At 34.7% G+C, this 19,290-nt stretch overlaps 1 protein-coding gene across 7 annotated transcripts in view; it reads left to right on the top strand.

The window, feature by feature from the left end:
* SGCZ (sarcoglycan zeta) overlaps positions 1–19,290 on the top strand; it is a 253,826-nt gene that overhangs the window by 136,516 nt on the left and 98,020 nt on the right. For all 7 annotated transcript variants that reach the window (XM_066185802.1, XM_066185805.1, XM_066185801.1 and 4 more), the window contains one exon: positions 9,667–9,768. In XM_066185802.1, the coding sequence (XP_066041899.1) occupies positions 9,667–9,768 (102 nt within the window). The remainder of the gene's footprint in view (positions 1–9,666; positions 9,769–19,290) is intronic.

Here is a 19,290-nt window from a genome sequence, read left to right as displayed (position 1 = left end):
CATTTCACTCAGTGGGCTTGAAAATACCTAGGTTATACAAGTATTCATAAATGCATTCATCCTTTCCTTGAAGGATCTTAATCCTTTATCACTGGTGGACCAATTAAAACAGAAAACCAATTTATTTTGACCTTTCGCCTAAAAAAGAAATTTAGAAAACAGGAAAAAAATGCATAAGAAATGCCAATATTCTTCACTATCTATCAAAAGACCTTCTTCTCCTTTGGGTAAATTAGTTTGTTAAAGAGCTACCACTTCACTCTAAATTCTTTTTCATCTTCGGTAACACTCCCAGGAAATTTTAACAAAGAGTCCTTTCACTGGAGTTTGCCTTCTTGAAAAGCATTGCTTTTACTTTTAATTATTTTCCTTCTAATCTAACTTTGAAGAATTTTGTTGCTTTGTGACCAATCTCAACTACATTACCTCCTAATCTTCCCTTTCATTCTCTTTAATTTGGCCCAAATGGGAAGCAGTGCCTATCCACCCTTATTACTCTTCACAAAAGCATTTCAGGAGCTTCCTCTTCATCCTGTCTCCTGCTGTATTCATAAAAGATGTTGGCCAGTAACCTATATTATCACTGAGGTCTGTGCTCTGGTTTACTCTTCACAAATACATTATCTAATTGATCCTTCTAGTCTTTGAGGGAAATCCCAAAGTGGTAATGCTGTTTCAGGTTTGGTTTGGTTTTCTTCTTTAAGTTCGTACATGTCTTTTGCAGTGACTTAGCAGCTCTTTCTCCCTTTTGATCTGAACCTCAAAACAAGTGAATTCATCCATGCTCCCTGACTGTTCTTCCTCAACAAGATGTACTATGTGAATTTCAATTCTTCAACCTCCTTCTCTCCTTAGATTGATATATTTTTACTATCATTACAAATCAGCTGTGTGAGGTAATAATCAGGTGGCTGGTGAATCTCAAATGCAGTCTAACATATGATTCTTGATGTTAGTGACATATAGTTTCTGTTCTGCTAGCACTGAGATGGGTTCTACCTTTGCTGTTGGGGGCTGGACCATTTGCTTCCTTAATCAGCTGCTTTGGAGGGTGTCCATTTCAACCTCCATCTCTGGTACTCCTGCATTCCTTTCCAGCTGGTCAGTCACTTTATCACGGGAATTCCTCATGCCTAATGTTATTGATGTCCTTTAGTACCATGTAGGCTTCTCTGTTTCACCACTTTGGTTATAGGTCTTCTATCAGTTTCCTAAAGGGAAAACTTTCAGGGACTCTTTCATTCCTGATTTCTGCTTTTGGAAGATACAGGTCTGTGTCTCCTGGTTTCAGCATGGAACCTGAACTGAAGAATTTCCCTTCATAGTTCCTTTGTGGGCACAACAGCAGGTAGCTGCTCTGTGTCCAGCCTGCATCCTCACAGATGTAGACTGAAAATGATCTGATGACAAAGGTGATTCTGATGTGCTGTGCTTTTAATAGGCTGAATTGTAATACTAAACTTCTTTCTCTAATCCCTTCTCCAATCTGTCTCTAAAGTTTCCCTGTTATGAAAGTCAGCAAACCATTGAAGTGTTGATCCACAAATATATATCTTTCATTGTGCTTCTGTGATCACCATGGGAAATAGACAGCTGTAGGCACATCGTAGGAAATTTATGGTGTCTGAGAACCCACTGTGATCCCTTGAAAGGATGCCATACTTTTTTTTTTCATGTTTTCTTGTGAAATGATCCCCTTTACAAGGCTTCTCCCATTTGCAAACATAACTGATAACTTCTCAATGATTTTTTTCTGTACTGAGCTATATGCAAAGAGATTAGGTAGGTCCTTTTCCAATTGTGGATTTAACACTCCTTGAAAAACTGAAGGTTACTAATTTTACTCCCTTTGCATTGCAGAGAAGGAACTGGAACCTATCATTTAGGACATGAGTGTTCTATTGAGCAAGCTGTTAGATAAAAGAGGAGCTTTTTTCAAGCAACTTTGTGGCATTTCTTGTGCTTTCATTTTCTTTGCCCTGATAGCAGAAGATGGATCTCTGCAGCAAGCTACTTTGCTCTTTGTCCCATTTATTTTATTGAGTGTATCAATGGAGCAAAGTTGTTTTTTTTTTAATTGAAAGATGTGAAGTTCTTTTGAAAAGCATGCAGTGTTTCTACTGTAATACTGTCTAAACTTAGATAATATTAAGACTGCAATGTTACATAGTCACACTACTTGAATAGCAAAATTGTTTGATACACCACTTTTTTCTTACATGAAAATAATGATTTTTCATTTTGACAGTAATAGGTTCCTTAGATTGGACTGCTTTGAAAATTGATTTCTTTAATGCTCTTTAATGCTACAATGTGATCAAGGAAGCAGTGTAATAGGTCCTACTTAATGGTATTTATTTTGTGGTAAGAAAAGCACACTTTGCTAAATGCAAATACCAGTCCAGGGAGCTACTGACGGATGTGCTTGGCTGTGGGTACTTCAGTAACTCCATGGTATGGCTCATGAGGTTATTGCAAGTTAAGGGTTTATAATGAATACAGAGTCATAGTATAGAAAAATATTTAGGAAGGTACATGTGCCTCAATAAAAAAAAATTAAAAATTAAAAATCAAATTTCTTTGGATGCTAAAATCTAAATCAGGAAATATTTTAAATCTAGGACTCACATCTGCTGGTGAGAGTCCAAGCTTGTGAAACTTGTCTTAAAATAGCTCTCAGTCTTTAGTGATGAAGCAGTATGGATTCTAATATTAGAATAGTCTTTTTGGGACAAAGAATGTTGGTGTTAAGGATTTTGAGGGCAAATTATTCCATTTTTCCAATAAGTTTTTTATTACATGTATGAACTAGATGGTTACCTAGAAAAGAGCAGTCATTAGAGTAATGTTGTTCTACTATTGTATCACTAGACTAGTCATCACATACTAAGGAGATAAAAAAAAATTGTTCCTTTTCATAGACAGGGTAAGTACGCTAATAAGTACATAAAAGAGAAGCTATTTTCTAGCCAGTTTGTAGAATCCAGTATTTAAATCCATTTGTTCTGATGACGATATCTTATTTTTAGCATATCATTAATCAGAATCAGAATAATATTGCAGAAATACCAGACATGCAAAAATCAGTGAGTGAGATAATTTTTCTCTGCTTAGCCATGGTAAGTGTTCATAAGCTGTGCTTGTTCTGTTTTTTTTTATTCTACTTAGGGAGGTATGGGTGATAAAGGCAGACTAGGAGCAACATGAAACATTAAGATGTAAATAACATACAAAGAAAATGAAATGTGATTATTTAGTCTAAGCAAAAATGTATCTGAAGGGCAAACAAAAGTAATTGCATTAGAGCACTGGAGTTTCAGGCTATGTATGAAGAAAATACTTTTAAAGATAGTAGAGGCAAAATAATCTGCCTAAAGAAGATCTAGAATCTGCCTTTAAGGGTAAGAACAAGAAAACCAAACCATTGTGTCTGTAGTAGCTAAGGTAGAGCTGACTTTGCAGTAGTGCAAGAGAATAATGTTCTTAACAGAAGCTCTCCACTAAGCCCACTGCTCAATTCAAGACATGCTTTATCATTTTTGAATGGATATAAAGGCTGCCAGAATAGTTACTAATGCTTGTTTAGCAGTTGTTGTTTCTGCTGCCCCACTTATTAGTGTCACAAGAGCCGAAGTTTTGGTTGTGTAAGGCTTATTGAAAGGGCAAGGTGCAAAAATGAAAGGCACAAAACACACAGTTGCATTAACACAAGCTATTTTGTGCTTGTAACTGAATGAATTTCAAGGCATTGAAACCCAAATAATCTTTTTACTTCTCAAAATCTAGACAATACTACATTAGTTCAGTGTAGTTCAATGTGATCAAGGAAGCAGTGTAATAGGTCCTACTTAATGACGTTTATTTTTTTGTGAGAAAAGCACACTTTGCTAAATGCAAATATCAGTCCAGGGAGCTACTGAGGGGTGTGCAGTTCACTGGAATAGACAATAAGGGTAGGTCCTAAAAATTGTTTGTAGAGATTCCTAGAAAAATGTCAGAACTTCTTCTCTATTTTAATTGCCATAAGTGTACACAACAAACCAGTGGGGCTGTACAATCCATAATCTTGTCAAAGCATCATTTTCTCCAACTGGAATTATTTTCCAGCTCTATTTATTAAGTCCAGGTTTTTGCATGTGTGAATAAAATAAAAATAATTTCCATTGTCATCTTCCTTCCAATCTTTTGTATACATCTTCCATTTTATGAACAACATAGCTGCAAATATATTTAATCTTCCAAATCATCCCCATCACTGTCCTTTAAATTACCTGCTTTTTGTGCCGTCCTGTCAAGTTCAGTATTCTTTTTCCATCTTCACTATAATTCACTACTGCTACATTGATTCAATTACCTTTCTTCTGATATCATACCCTTTTTTTTTTTTTTTGGCATGTTTGTATGCTTAGATGTTTCATCTGTGCCCTTTCATACCAGTGCAGCCACATCATCCAAAATCCATTTCATGTTTAGCTTGTGCTATGATGCCTACAAGGCAACAGACATTGAATGTGTATTGATTTATAGGACATTGGATGTAGGCACTTTGTTTAAACCCTGCTTTTCTATTATTATCATTTTCTACCTCCCTATTTTGTGTAATGATTCCTTCTTCAGAATGGGAGCTTTTGGAGACAGTTTGGGCTTAATTATATGCTCAGAAAACATGCGGGATATCAGATCTAACATCAGAACCTTTGAAAACCTTGAATATTATTGATAAGAATGGATTTCCTGATCCACAAACTACTTGGTTGTTCCAGCTCTAAAGTACTGAAATACATATTTGGTGTATGTTGTTATTATTAAGGAAGTCAGAAAAAATACCGTGCAAAGGTTAAATATAAAATACAATTTATTAATGTTTTAGTCAATTCCGAATAACCAACACCTCAGTTCACTTTTCACTGTGCTTCTGCATGTAAATTCATGATCCTAAGTAAAAAGCCTAGATTTTATTTAGCAGAGTCCTTTACTGTCTTCTTGCTGCCCACTTCATGAGATGCATGACAAATTATTGAAGGATCTGTCAGAACTCGGTTCTCACCCCACGTAATGAGAATTTTCATTCCTGACCTGGAGCATCACACCTTCCAACTTCTTTTCTCCAGACCAAGGAATTTTGAATTCTGTGGTTTTACAGAGGAATTGTAGATGTATTCTCCACTTTAATGTCTTTCATATAGGAATGTTATTGATAGATTTGCAGAATTTTTTAAAGATCTGGGTTTGATCTCATGCAAGGAGGTGTTATTTCATCTAGGTGGAGTGAGTTTATAAGATATAGTTACTGACTTCCAAAATGTTATTTCTAATTGAAATACTCCACAGCTTGGCTTCAAAACTGCCCTTTTTGTGGCTGGAAGTTCATCTAAGCCAGCTTAGTGAACCCTGTCCTAGGTCTCCAATTGTTGTCATCTATGTCACAGAGGACTGGCTCTATTGTTTAGACAGCTAAGCTTGTTCTTGTACATTACTGGCTAATCAGCAATTTGTGTAATTCTTTTTTTCTTAGAATGCTCAAGCACTTAAAAAAATAAAAGAAAAAAAAAAAGAAAAAAAAGAAGGAAAAATGAGAGAGGGAAAGAAAAAAGAAAAATAACATCACCACGTATTTCATTAGATAGCAATATGTGTAGTCCAGGACTAGATGTAGTAGTTTAGATTGTAGATAGGCTACTGCAGATTGTAGTTTTAGCCAACTTCCTGACTTGTTGGGAAATATTCATAGTTCTAACATGTACTTTCTATTTTTGGAGTTATCATAAAACATGCTGCTGTAATAGTTTATTGGGCAGAAATAACACAGGCTATATAAGTAACGCACCCTTGTAGAATTCTCAGCACATTGTGAAGAAATAACTTGATCTTTTAAAAGATCATCCTGTTCACTTAGAGACAATGTGAATTAATTTCTGGGTTTCTTATATACCATTTACAGGATCATCGAAGAAAAAATCTCTGCCTGTTTATAAGCAGGTCAAAACTTAAAAAAGCTTTGAATGTCAGTATTTTTGTTTGCCTTCCAGAATATTTTTCTGGGGAGCTCTTTTATGCTCTGATTCAAAGTTAAACCCTCATTATCACAGATTTATAGTAGATATAGTTTAGGACTTCATTGACTTTAATGTACTGTTCAAAGTCAGTAAAACTCCTCCTTAGGTTGCTGCAGTTGTAAGACGACAGCATAAAATAAGTGCTTGGTTTTCATATTTTAAGCTTCTTATTTCAATTTCTGGTTTTAATGAGTGAAATGTGATGTACTCTAAGAATAACATAAAATATTGATAGTGATGTTTGATTTTTTTTCCAATCTCTATAAGACATGTTTTTGGATGTAAAGGGGCTGTTTTTCTTAGTGTCTGAAGGAAAAGAACAATTTAAGTGAGGCAGGGTCACTATTAGTTTTTTCCATATTCCTAAATGAGAAACAGGGAAAGTTGCACATGATATAACATACAGAAGAATAACTAATATGGAATAATAATAAAGAGGAAATGAAATGATGCAAAGACAATCACAACCTAGCACAGACTGGTGCCTACTCTGTCTTTGAGCAGTGGCCACTTTGAAAGACAATCCTTGCTCTCTCCAGCCCTCCATGCCTCCATCCCTCTTGTTCTACTTTTTCTTGTTGAGCATAGTATCACAAGTATGGAATATGCCTTTGGGCACATGGGGTAATTTGGCTTGGCTGTGTTCCCTCTCAACTCCTTGGCCATCCCCACTCTGCTTACTGGGGACAGAGGAGGGGGGGAAAATGGGAAAGGCTTGACACTGAAGAAGCACAGTTCAGAAATAGCCAAAGCGTTGGTATATTATGGGAACTGTTTCAGCCAAAACCCCACATGATCATACCAGTTGCTATGACAAAAGAAACCTGAACTTGACACTTATTTTAAGTACGATCATAGTTCATTTGAGTCTATTTTTGCACTTCAAAAATCAAATCACACCAAAAAGACTATATATTTACCTGGAAAAACTAATCTTTATGGAGTTTATTTGGGAAATAAGCAGAAGGACTTTCCTCTGAATAATCTTAATAATATTAATAACATTTTAACCAAGTTGCCTTAGTTCTTAAAATCCTTGAATTTTCCTCTGTAACAGTTTAGTTCTAACTCAAGAAACAAGAAACTCCTCTTATTCCAACAGCTGATAAACTTGATGGGGAGTTATTGATGAAAAAACATACTGGGAAGTAATTCTTTGAATGGGGTCATCCTTGTGAAGCACGTTGTAGTAGTACTTGTCTGCCTATTTTCTGTATTCTACTATTCAGCCTTATTTCATGTTGGTCATTACACACTTCAGGAAGTTATTGTCTGGAATATTATTGGGTTTATCAAGGAATTGAGGTTGCAGTCACCCTATTCCAGTTTAATAACATCTTTTGTGACTTAGGCTCCAGAATGTAGCGTCTGTCTTTTTGTGTTGAATCATGTCATTTTACTGAAGCTGGGGTGCTTCTGTCTGTGCAGAGTCTGTCTGCATCCAATCTGTTGGATTCTGCCAAAAGGATACCTCTCTGCTGAAGGAATAAAGAATGAATACTTATAAGGGTCACTCAGAAGTGTGAAAGCCCTTATGGACACAGCTGGTTCTATCACTTCTTTGTTTCTAAGACACTGACAATTTAATCTTGCTCTACTAATTAACTACCCACTGCTGAAAATAAACAGAGAAAATATGATAAGTATCAAAAAATAGTGAACAATTTGCTTTTGTGCTTTAGGTCTCTGTCAGTAACGTAAGAAAAGTACCACCATGTGAAGTTACTGAAAGTATTTTGAAAATTAATTAATAGTTGTGAGGAACTACATAACTTCAGTAACAAACACTTATGACAACAGAAGTCTAGAAGAAAACTGACAGTACTGTCTTCAAAGCACAGTTTTAATGGAGTGCAATAAAAGAGGAGCAAAGAAAATAATGACATGAAAGCAAAATAGTGAGTAGCTGCTGATTGATGTTTGTGCCAACCTTGTGTGGAATAAGCTGGATTCAGGAGAGTAAATATCGCATGTAACTATAGAATTTATCCTAAACATACTTGCAAGTTCAAGCAGATTGAAGCTTATTAGGCAACTTTAATTTCAGCATTTCTGTTTTTCTGAAAGCTTGATTTTATATTTTTGCATATTTTGTGTTTATTTTTCACTTCCTCCTTTTTCCTCCTTCCCTATTTTTATCGGAAATATATTTTATGTGTGTCAAGTACAAACATTCCACAGAAACAGGAAAAACAAAATATCTAATTTGCCTTTTCAGTAAGAAAGCATGTTTATATCCAAATCAATAAAATACCCAATTCTTGTTGAGTATTTATTCACTGACAAAAACTACAGCATGCTTGCTGTATTTTCCCAGGTTATCCTTTATTATTAAAATTTTATATTCTATTACTATAGGATTGATCAAATTGAGACTTAATTTTTGTTAATGCAGATTGCACATTCCATAACAAGCTCTAAATTCTTTATTTTCTTCTCAAAACCAGGCATCACTGTTTCATTCTGCTGGTTTTTTTAGAAAGCCTACAAGTACCTGAAGTTTTCTATGTGAAAATACTTTTATAAACATTACTTGATTTAATATAAGTACTTTAACATATATCATCACTTTGTTAAGAAGCATTATTTGTCAATTCAGCTATAGCAGTTGAGGACTGATACCCAGCTGCTTACACAGTAGGCAGAGGTTACTTGCTTACCAGTTCAGCCAGCAGAGCAAAAGTGCAAGTTCTCATTGTTCTAGTACATTAGAGTCAACAGTGTCTTCAAAATATGTAATTAGCAATTAGATTAAATGCGCTTATTTTGCACTTAAGTGGATCAAGTTAAATTCCACTGGCTGTACAGTGAAAAATTACTTTTCTGTCAGGAATATAGTAACAAGATTCTCGGGATAAAAAAATCTTGAATTTCTATTGCTGTGCAAAATAATTTTGTCTCTTGAGTATCAAGAATATTTCATTTTTTTTCCTAAAAGAGTGCAGCTGAAACCTTATTATGGCACTTTTTTATGCTTATATTTTATTGAACATCGAATTATGTGGTTTAGATGTTTCATCCAGACTTTTACAATGGTGCCTTTCCTATTTCTATTCTGATAAATAAACACAATCAATCAAAATTAGCATTTTTGAAGTTGTTCATCAGCAACATGCTCTTAGTAGTGATGAGCAAACACTAAAAACCGTTTTCTTTCTTCCTACACATTTTTTTCCTATGTATTTTAATCACTGGGAAAGCAAAAACACTGGATTCAAGATAGAACAATGAATAAATTGCTTTGCCAAATGTTACATATATGTAGAGAAAATTAGCTAGCTTTTTATTGAACAATTGTAAAATTCAGGATCTGTTTTCACCCTTCACAGTGAATAATGATGATCCACAGTTGTACCCTGGCATAGGGTGCAGCCAAGAAATAAAGTATGCAGGTCACCATCAGGTTGCACAGTTGAATACCTCAGTCCTAGGTGAAGCTCTGGTTATAAATGTGCCCTTCTACCTCCTGCCGAAGATCATGAGGAGAGCTGGGGATAGTGGGACAGCACTCATTATTTTTAGGGATTGAGCCAACTACTGTCTTCTTTTTAGGTTGTTCTGGAGAAGGTTATTTCCTAAAGTGAATATATATATATATTATTGATTGTAGGATGGAATGGGAAATTTGAGAGTCACTAAAAAAGGAATACGACTTGAAGGAATTTCTGAATTTCTACTTCCACTATATGTGAAAGAAATCCATTCCCGAAAGGTAGGTATTTTTCATCTTTATTTCTTAATTTGCAGCTAATATAAATTGATCTCTTCAGTCTCAAACTACAAAGTTTAATTCTTACACCTCCTAAATTAGCAATCAGTAAAGGTTTGCTTTGAGAATATCATAATAATGAAAGCTTCCTTCATGTCAATTTTTTTTTTCTGAAACCTTGCTTGCTTCTTAAAAGAAATGTTTTATCCTAAAGAAAAGAGATTCAATTCAAAGCATGTATATTTTATACTTCAAATGACTTCAGCACTGGGAATGGAACATTTGACTCTCATTTGATGTAAAGTCCAGAAAACCAAGAGTGATGATAAATTCAAAATATAGTCAGATAAGAAATGGTTTTTTTTTCTTTTTATCACTAGCTATCATGATTTCTTTTTCTTTTTCTTTTTCTTTTTTTTTTTTCTTATTTTAAGTTTTGTTTGTGTTTATTTTGCTCATGAGGTAGAGGAAATCCTCCTGTACTATGTAATGTCTCTAGGATTTAATTTTTCAAAGCAAACCCTTTTAAATCTTGTTTAAATGTCATTATCATATAGCATCAGATTTTTACAGAGGAAAAAAGAGAAGCAAGAAATTTTGAATATAAATTTCAGTAAGAAATTTGAATATACAATTCATCATAGGTGATTTTAACTCTTTTGTTTCCATTCAGTTATGCTGTTAACATTGTCAATGAATTTAAAAAATATTGAAATGCTGTAAAAATCATCTTTTTACCATGCGAATGATTACCTATGATCAGAGTAGAATGTTATGTTGTTTTTCAGTCAACCATCTGAAAAGAATTTTAATGTGCATACTGCAACATTTGACAGGAATCACAAGTATGCTGACCCTAAATTACTTCGTGGAAAATTTTGTCTGTATAAGTCTGTCTTCTGTGTATATACGAAGTCTTGAGTACATTCATAAATGAGATGGGAGTTTCCCATTTTTCTTAATTAGTTTGCTCTTGTGGTAATAAATCCTTGAGGTAGTCTCTTCATCCTCTTTTTCTGTAAAGCTAAGATCTCTCAATCTTTAATTGAGTAGCAGTGTTGTCCTATGCAATGAAATCTTTTATAATATTTAAGTAACCTTGCAGGAAGCATACTTTTCATTCAGGGCTGGAGAACATTACTCATGATATGTGTATTTTTCCCATTTCTTTTTTGTGAGTGGACATCATGTATTATTGTTCCATGTCCTGTTACTGTATGTGTGAGTAATGAGAAATGGAATATTTTCTTGCCTAGTACTTCATATATTGCAGAGCATTGGTTCTGTTAAAGAGAAGATGGAAACTTTTATTTCAAGTGATAGTAATGAGATTTGAGTAGGGTCCTAATTTCATTTAGCTGCTAACAAGTCTCAAAAGAAAAAGCACACAAATGCATTTTATACATACTTAATGCATAATTATTGTAAAGGAAAGGAATGCAGAATCTACCAGATGCCTAACATAAGGTCCCACTAGTCCTGTGAGGCTCATGAAAAAACAACACTTGCCAGTAAATATTCTTAAGCCAGGAGAAAATGGAGTTTATTATTAACTGGACAAAATAATTCAAGCAAAATATTTTTGGAGTTCCAGGTTACTTATATGTATTCAGTTTAAGGCACTTGTTACCTAGATAAAAAAGTGGTATTTACACAGGCTTTATTCTCATCTTGCAGCACTTTTGAACTAGGTTCACTTTTTAGTCTTACGCCAACTTGTTCAGTAGTTGTGCTAAAGTTCAGTAATTTCTGTATGAAAATGGGAATGCCACAAGGGAATGGCGAAAGAAACATCTGGAGCTCTATCTTGATTAGCAGTAGGGTTTTGTAATGTCTCTGTGGGGTATTCCTACAGCTGTATGGCATCTGCATCTAACATGAGCTGTTTTGGCACTTACAAAAGTGGCCAAAGTGCTGTTGAAATCTAAAAGTAAGCTAGGCTTTCTGACCTCTCATCACAGTTAGTAGTGACCTAGTCAATACTGAGGAGATTCTGAGTGACAATTCTGCTCACCAGCTATTAGTGTTCACTTTGGGTAGTACAAACAGGAATGCTTTTGTCTGCCTTTGTCATGGAAGTAATAATGACTTAAGTTTGATGTATACTGGACTTAAAATATTCTGTGAAATCAACAACTCATTGCTTGTTTTCTAGAAGGAGAGTTAGTTCTTTAAGCCTACACTCATTCCCCTCTGTAAAAGAACACATCCATTCAAGTGACACTGTTTGATTTACTCCTGAGATGTCTTGTGACATATTCAGTAGTAACTTTGCAGGACCGGTATATTTCCTCTGCATTGCAGAACATGGTTTGAGGAATGGCCTCTGAGGGGCCTCCAGGGAAGCTCTCAGCTCAGGAGTTCAGGCCTTCACTGTTCTGCCATTGCAGCACAGAGCAGTGTGAGGTGGGAAGGCCAGGGTTATTAGCAGTGAGGTACAGCAGCCAATGTGCTGTGCTGTGCCTAAGAGGCATGACTGGAATTCTTGCACATTTGCTAGTGCTATCTTTTAGCAAGCTCGATCTGAAAGTGACAAAAATGTTTATTGAGAGGGCAGCATTTACCTCTGATTCTGATGGTGAATTACTGCTGATAAGGGTGCCCAGCAGGTAGACAGAGCTGAGTTCTTTGTTGCTGCAATTATGTTTGAGAGTGGGTAGATTTGCTAGTGTAAAGCTCACATATGTTTACTGATGACCACTTGCCTGCTGCATTGCTGGATACCGAAATAAGATCCTTTATGCAGTGTTAAATGCAGGCCTTAAACTGCCTTCATCAAGAGAATGGTATTGAACTTTGTACATAGGTTGAGATACTGACTTTTATCTTGTGAGTGCTTCACTGAAACCCTGAATATTCAAAGTAAATGCCAAAATACTTAGATTAAATCAGTTGGAAAACAAATGTATGTGAATTCCTAAAAACCAAAGAAAACTTCTAGTGATTTCCTTCTGACAGTATAAAATTTTCTTTCAAAAGGTAGTAGTGAAAAAGCCAGGTCTTGACTAAAATGAATATTTTCTTTTGTGTAGAAGCTGTGTAAATGAGAAGGCTACTGAAAGTGTGCAGTGTCCCTTGCTCTGCTCCTCTTGCTTTGCCCTTTTAACTATACCTACTTAATGGTGGCAGCAGAACTATGGGCTCCTACCCCCAAATCTATGTTTGCGTAGAGAAGTTCTGTATTTTCAACAAATGGCTTTGCTGCATGTCAGAATTTAAAATGATGCATCATGCCCTGAGCAGATAAGGGCTCATTTGGTGCTGAATTGACATTGTTATATCTGAAAAACCAGGATGTGTACTCTATGAAAAAATTCTTACAGAGAATTACATTCTGGCTATGAATGGTCTAGCTGTATATTTTGATCAAATTGCTAGCCTGAAACCAGTAAGTTTCATCCAGACCATGTTAAAATTCACATGTTTATATCATTTGCATTGATATGATGCAAGCTTCATTCTTGATAGTGTATTAAAGAGATGTATGAATTCATAGAACACATAATACAACATCCTGAATTATTTTAATATTTCTGAATTAAATGTTATTATCATGCTACTGCACCCATTCTACTGCACTCTTGAAGGGAAACAATCAAGGTACAACCTTATTAGCGTGTCATAACAATAAAAGTGGTTTGTGGTGTTTTCTTGAGAATATATTCCTGGGTTTATTAATCTTTTTTATTTGCAGATACAGCTTTTAAGGGCCAAAAAAAAATCTAGTTTTCTTTTTGTTGAATTGTTTCCATTACATAGAAAGAAGTAACCCATTGTTTGTTTCTTAATATAGAGGGGATTATTTTGGGAGCTTTTTCACAAATAATAAGTCTAAAAAGGTATTCTCTGAAATTAGGGTGTGTTTTCCAGAGATACTCTTAGAGAACAGAGAATTTAATAATTGAGTTAAAAAAATTTCAGAAAGTGTCAAGAAAACAAGATATAGTGAATGTATATTAACTTCTTACTGCACACATGAAACTCTGAGAACTTTGAGTATATCTTGTGTTTTAAAATGTGTGATTCTATATGAATTATGAAATTGTAGGTAGGGTTTGAAGCAGGATTTCTTTCATGTATCTTTTCCTCCAGATTTTTACTTTAGAAACTGAATATCTGTGTAAGTATTTAGAGAGCTTTATTTTACACTGTTTCATTTCCAAACCTGGATCAATCTTGACAAAAGGAAATATACAATGTATTTCTTTCATCACTGTTTCTCTGAGTGTATATAATCATCAAAATAGAATTAACCTCTGCTAATTTCAGCCAAATCATTGCATATATTTAGGCTTATGTTTGGGCCTTAGGTGCCTTTGTGACAATGTTGAATTCTTTTTCTGACACAATGTATTTGTTGAGCATCTCTGTGATTGAGGTATAAGGCTGCAGCACAGGAGATCGCATCAAAAGCCTTTATGAAGTTGAGGAAGAACATGCACCCTTCTTGTGCATTTGAGATAGGCTTCTCATTTTGCAAAACCTCTAGTCTTGGTGCTCCTTGCCTTTACCAACCCATGCTCAATTTGCCCTAACTGTCTTCTTTTCATATCTACATTGTAATAATTTTCAAAGTCCCAAAGTCTTCCCTCATTGCAAGATGCTTATACTTTCTTGTAAGGGCCTGCCAGGATGGGGGTTTTGTTGGTTTCGGGGTTGGGTAGGAGGAGCATATTCCCCCACATTCCACTCAGACATGTTCTCCCAAAATGTCAAGGCCAGATTTGCTATATCTACTCTCTTTTCTTCTCTGTGAGGTACCCCTCTGCCATGCAGTCAAAAGTAGTTCAACAATCATGCAGTCCCACCATTACTGAAGGATATAGGTATCAGAGAAACTCCATTTGGGAGATATTATTGCACACTTTTTTGTAATATCAAAAAAACTCCTGCAAAGGTACCCAAAGAATCTGCCACTGCATTGCACAGGATGAAATGCAATACTTGTTTCTGTAGCTACATGTCACAATCCACTCAGATAAAACTTTAAATGCTTCCCAGTTCATTTTTCTGATACCTACTCTTCAAGCCTTGCCCTTTGGGATCACTCACCTGTCACTAAGTATAAAGTCACCATTATGGCATTGTCCTGGTTTCGAGAACTAGGACAGTCATAAAGGACTCATTAAGTCATTTTGGCTCTAAACACGATGTCATTCCAATAGTGTCACTTATATTGGTACAAACAAGATATAAGGTTTTCTTAATCACAAGCTTTGCCAAAGGACGAGTCACTGCTATATTTGGTGGTGGTCTCTGGAGGGACTACCACTCTGAAATTGAGTTGGCTGTGCTTGCTCTTTGCTGACAGCTGATAAGAACTTCCATGATTCATGATTTTGCTCTTGATTTCCTATACTTCAATGGAATCTGTTGGGAGATAATTTAGTTGAGCAACTTTATCTTTTGAACATCTTTTTCATGTCAGCCACTACTCCTGTTAATATTGGCGAGACTTGTTGCTCAGTCAAGGAGGATCTCTGCTTTTTACACTGAAAAATCTGAGTTAATATTACCCATTTTTCTTTGGTTGATTCTTGTTCATGAATCAAGTCATGAGAGGCCTATATCCAGCCTGAGGAGCTGAATTTGATTTGGGAACACTCCTTCAGATGGATGTGCGAAGTTATTGAAGTTGGAACTGTTTTTCCTGGGGGTTGGTTGTTGTTGGTTTTGGCCTCAATTGCATTTTCATCTTTCCAAGTACTTCTTTCATGTAATACATCTGTCTTCTGCTGGGAAAAATTTCAGTGAAACCATGTGACGTCTCAATTTGATGTTCATAATGTTTTGTATCTGATTCTCATGTAAAGTTTATTTAGATTGAGCTGTTTTAACTGTATGGGCATCTTACCCTGAGAAATGACTTTTTCTGAACAATTTTGAAATATTTTAGTTGCGGTTTACACAAACTAAACAATTAAAGAAATATTACATGTTTAAAACAATTATTAATATTTCCATATTATCATAATTATCATAAAATCTGATCCAATACAATAAAGTAAAAGCAGATGACTTTTAAGTGACTTGAAAAGGGGAAAAATCTCTGTCTTTATCTTTTTGTGCATGAATTTGTTTATATTTCTTTTTGGAGAACATTTATCCTTTGCACTACATTTTATAGTCTTGAGGAACACCTTAGTGTTTGCTCCTCTGCATAAACCTTAGGACTATGGATCCACAGGTAAAACTAAGAGTGAAAAATGTAAGTTATTGTGGCAGAAAAATATCCACAGAAAACATTAAGAACAAACAAAATACATTAACATAATTTTATCTCCCCAAAATACTGATAGTTTTTTAGCCCTGGTTTAAGGGCTGCTGAGGTTATTTTAAATGTATTTCTTACAAGTTTGGCAGTGTAGTATCCTCATTCTTAGGCCTTTGGTAGGAAAAAGACATATTTTCACAAAAAATGTTGTAAACAGGTGTGTCTTAAGTTAGAAAGAGATACTTCATTTCCAAAGACTTAGTGTATTAGAAGCTAAGAATATTCATGTAATAAAATTTTAAGTCTAATGATCTTGGAAGTTGTCAGAATGGATTTCTGAATGTGAAATCAAGCCTGCCCAAGCTGATTGTCTTCTACAACAAAGTGTCATGCTTGGTGGATGAGGACAATTATTATTTTAAATCTTGCCTTTGATCTCCCATCGCATATTCTTGGTTGATGATGAACAGTCTAAAAGAACAGTGAGGTGGCCTGAAAACTGGCTAAACTGCTGGGTTCCAAGGGTTGTGACCAGTGGAGCCAAGTTTCTCATGGTGTAGTCACGGGGTCAATACTGGAGGACAGTATTGTTTAATTTCTTCTTTCGTGACCTGGACAATCACAGTGCAATCTCAGCAAGATTGCATATGAGACATAACTAGGAGGATGAGCGTACAAACAAATCATTTTTAGAAGCAAAAGAGAACAAGAAAAATAATGAAAACATTGCAATTTTATCTGTTCAAAATTTTAATTGTTTCTAACTCATTAGTAATAACACTTATTTTGCTTTTCCTGTTTCACATCAGATGAATCTCAAAAGTATTGAGGGTAATGATCAAATCACAACTTCAAAGATAACACTTTCAAAATTAATAAAGGAAAGTATTTATTCTGAAACAGACGTTGGTGTCCTAAAATTTGAATGTAAGTTTCAGAAATACAAGTTAACTTACACAATAAATTTTACCCATCATATACAGATTTTTTTTTTAATTTTGAAATGAGACAGAATTGTTACAATCTTCTTTTACTTGGTCGGTTTTGCTTTCAGAATACTTTTTGTCTTGTATGATGTTTCTCACTTTAAAAACATTTGTAATTAAATCATATAAAGTAGTCAAGTCATTCATATTCTACAAAAATAAATGTCAATAAAATTCCCCAAATTCCCCAAACCTAAAGACTGCTTGTTACACATCAGTGGTGAGAAGTTCTGAACCAATTTTGGTTTTGATGATATCTGTGACAAAGTCATAGAAGCTTACTCCGAGATTTTCATGACATAGTTTAGAAAAAGTAATTCTTCTACCTATTTATATAATTTGTCAGAACTGTATTGTGTTAGAACCAGGGTTGTTGGGTGGAGGTTTTTTGGGTTTTTTTCTATTAGTATTCTCAATATTTCTCTAGTCTATCAGGAAGAATAAAAGTTCCTGTGCAAAAAAAAAGAAAATTGCCTTCTAACTATTAAGAAACACTCTATATTTTGGGGCACTGTACACAATATTGTGTCTGAATCACAACAGAGAAAAATTAATGAATATTTCAAAGTTTATGATAAAAAAATAAAAGTGAATCTCATCTCAGCTAGCTGGATTAAAATTGAAAAGATAAGTTATGGAATAATTACCATGGTAGTGTCTTATTAGGACACGATTGCTCTCTTAAAGGGAAAAATTGCTTGTTCCTTCACAGATTCTTATAACCCTTACAAGCAAATACAATGATTTCATTTAAAATATTGTCCCTCTCCCATTTGAAATGAGCTTTGTATTTTCTTGCTTTCAGGAAGAACTGAGTTGAATTTTACTTCTTCATAATAAGCAACATTTTTTGTATAAAGTCATATATATGACCTACTTGGTCAGTCTAAAGAGCTGGAGTGTTTTATTCCAGATAGCAAGCATGCTTTTTGGTTTTGTACTTCATAGCATTTGTATCATGACATGATATAACCTGTAGTTTCAGAACTTGTCTCCAACAATGAAATTTTCTGCTTTGAAAATGTCTTTACAGAGTGATTTTTGGTTTGGGGGTTTTTTTACCATTCCCTGAAGGAGTTCCCTTTCCATCTGGTGTTGTGACTTAAACTTCCATCTCTGTCTCTTCCAAACTATATCTCATGTAGTTCTGAAATCCCTCCCTCAGTGACTAAAGCTTCATGGGTTTTTGTAATGTCAGATCAATTTCTCAGGAATCTGCTGAACTTCTGTCAGTTTTAGGAAGCAATATGGCCACAGCATTACCTGTGTTGGTGAAGTATCAAGTTAAAATAAGGTAAAGAAGGTAAAGAGATGCAAGAAGACCTACAAGCATTTTAATGAAATAGTACAATTTACTAAAATATTTTAGAATAAAAAGATTCTTTTTTTCTTTCCCTTTTTAGGCAGTGCAAGAAATATGTGTAACTTTTTTTTTCTGCTTATGGATAATCAATGCATGGTTAATACAATTCATCCTTAAAATAGGCAGGTAGAACAATCATTCTTTTTTAGATGCAAAACAAGTGCCACATTTCATCATCTCATGGATTATATTCTTGAATCTTTGCTATCATAGTTACTTCAAAGCAGCTGGAAATTTATTATTTGAGGAAATGAAATGGAAGCATTGATTATACCATAACAAGTACTGTGTTTTGACACTGGCCTGCATCCAAGAGTGATAAGTAATGCTAACAATAGTTGAAAGCCTTGTTGAGTTGAAGTGCATCCTCAGGAAATAATTGCACAAAACCAAACAATTTATATTCTTTTCATTACCAAGTGTGATGATGAGTGACTTCCTTAAATCTCAAGCTATTATGATACGCTAAAACTTCAAACAAAAAATTACCTAATTTCTCATCTTGAACAAGTTAATTTTAAAAACTCAGTTTTGATTAGACTCTGCGAATTCATTGAAATGTGATATTTTTAAAAAAGTCTTAAATTTTTTTTAAAAAAAATTTAAGATAGTAAGTGTGTAGGTTTTTCAAGGCTAAATCTCTAAACTGTGCAAAGTCCTCACATTAAAGAAGGAAAGCCTTTAAACAGCGAATTAGTTCATTGCTGTGTGGTGCATTTCTCTCATAGATAAAAAGTAAGGGAGAGTTTTTTCGGGAGGTTGTTAGTTTGCTTGCTGTTAGAAATTCAGTAGGAAATAAACACTAGCAAGAACTTCAAACTATAGATGGTTAAATCCATGGGTGAGATTAGGGCAAGGGAAACACAAGTAGAAATCTTATAATGGAAGCAGCTGAACACGTTAGTATTAATGGAATTGGTAATTATGGGTTCAGCATTATGATTGTACAATAATAGCTGAGG

Source organism: Chamaea fasciata, unplaced genomic scaffold, assembly GCF_029207755.1.
Source record: "Chamaea fasciata isolate MVZ Bird 193981 ecotype frontalis unplaced genomic scaffold, bChaFas1.0.hap1 SCAF_6, whole genome shotgun sequence".
NCBI classification, from domain to species: Eukaryota; Metazoa; Chordata; class Aves; order Passeriformes; family Sylviidae; genus Chamaea; species Chamaea fasciata.
This window is presented reverse-complemented; position numbering and strand designations above follow the sequence as displayed.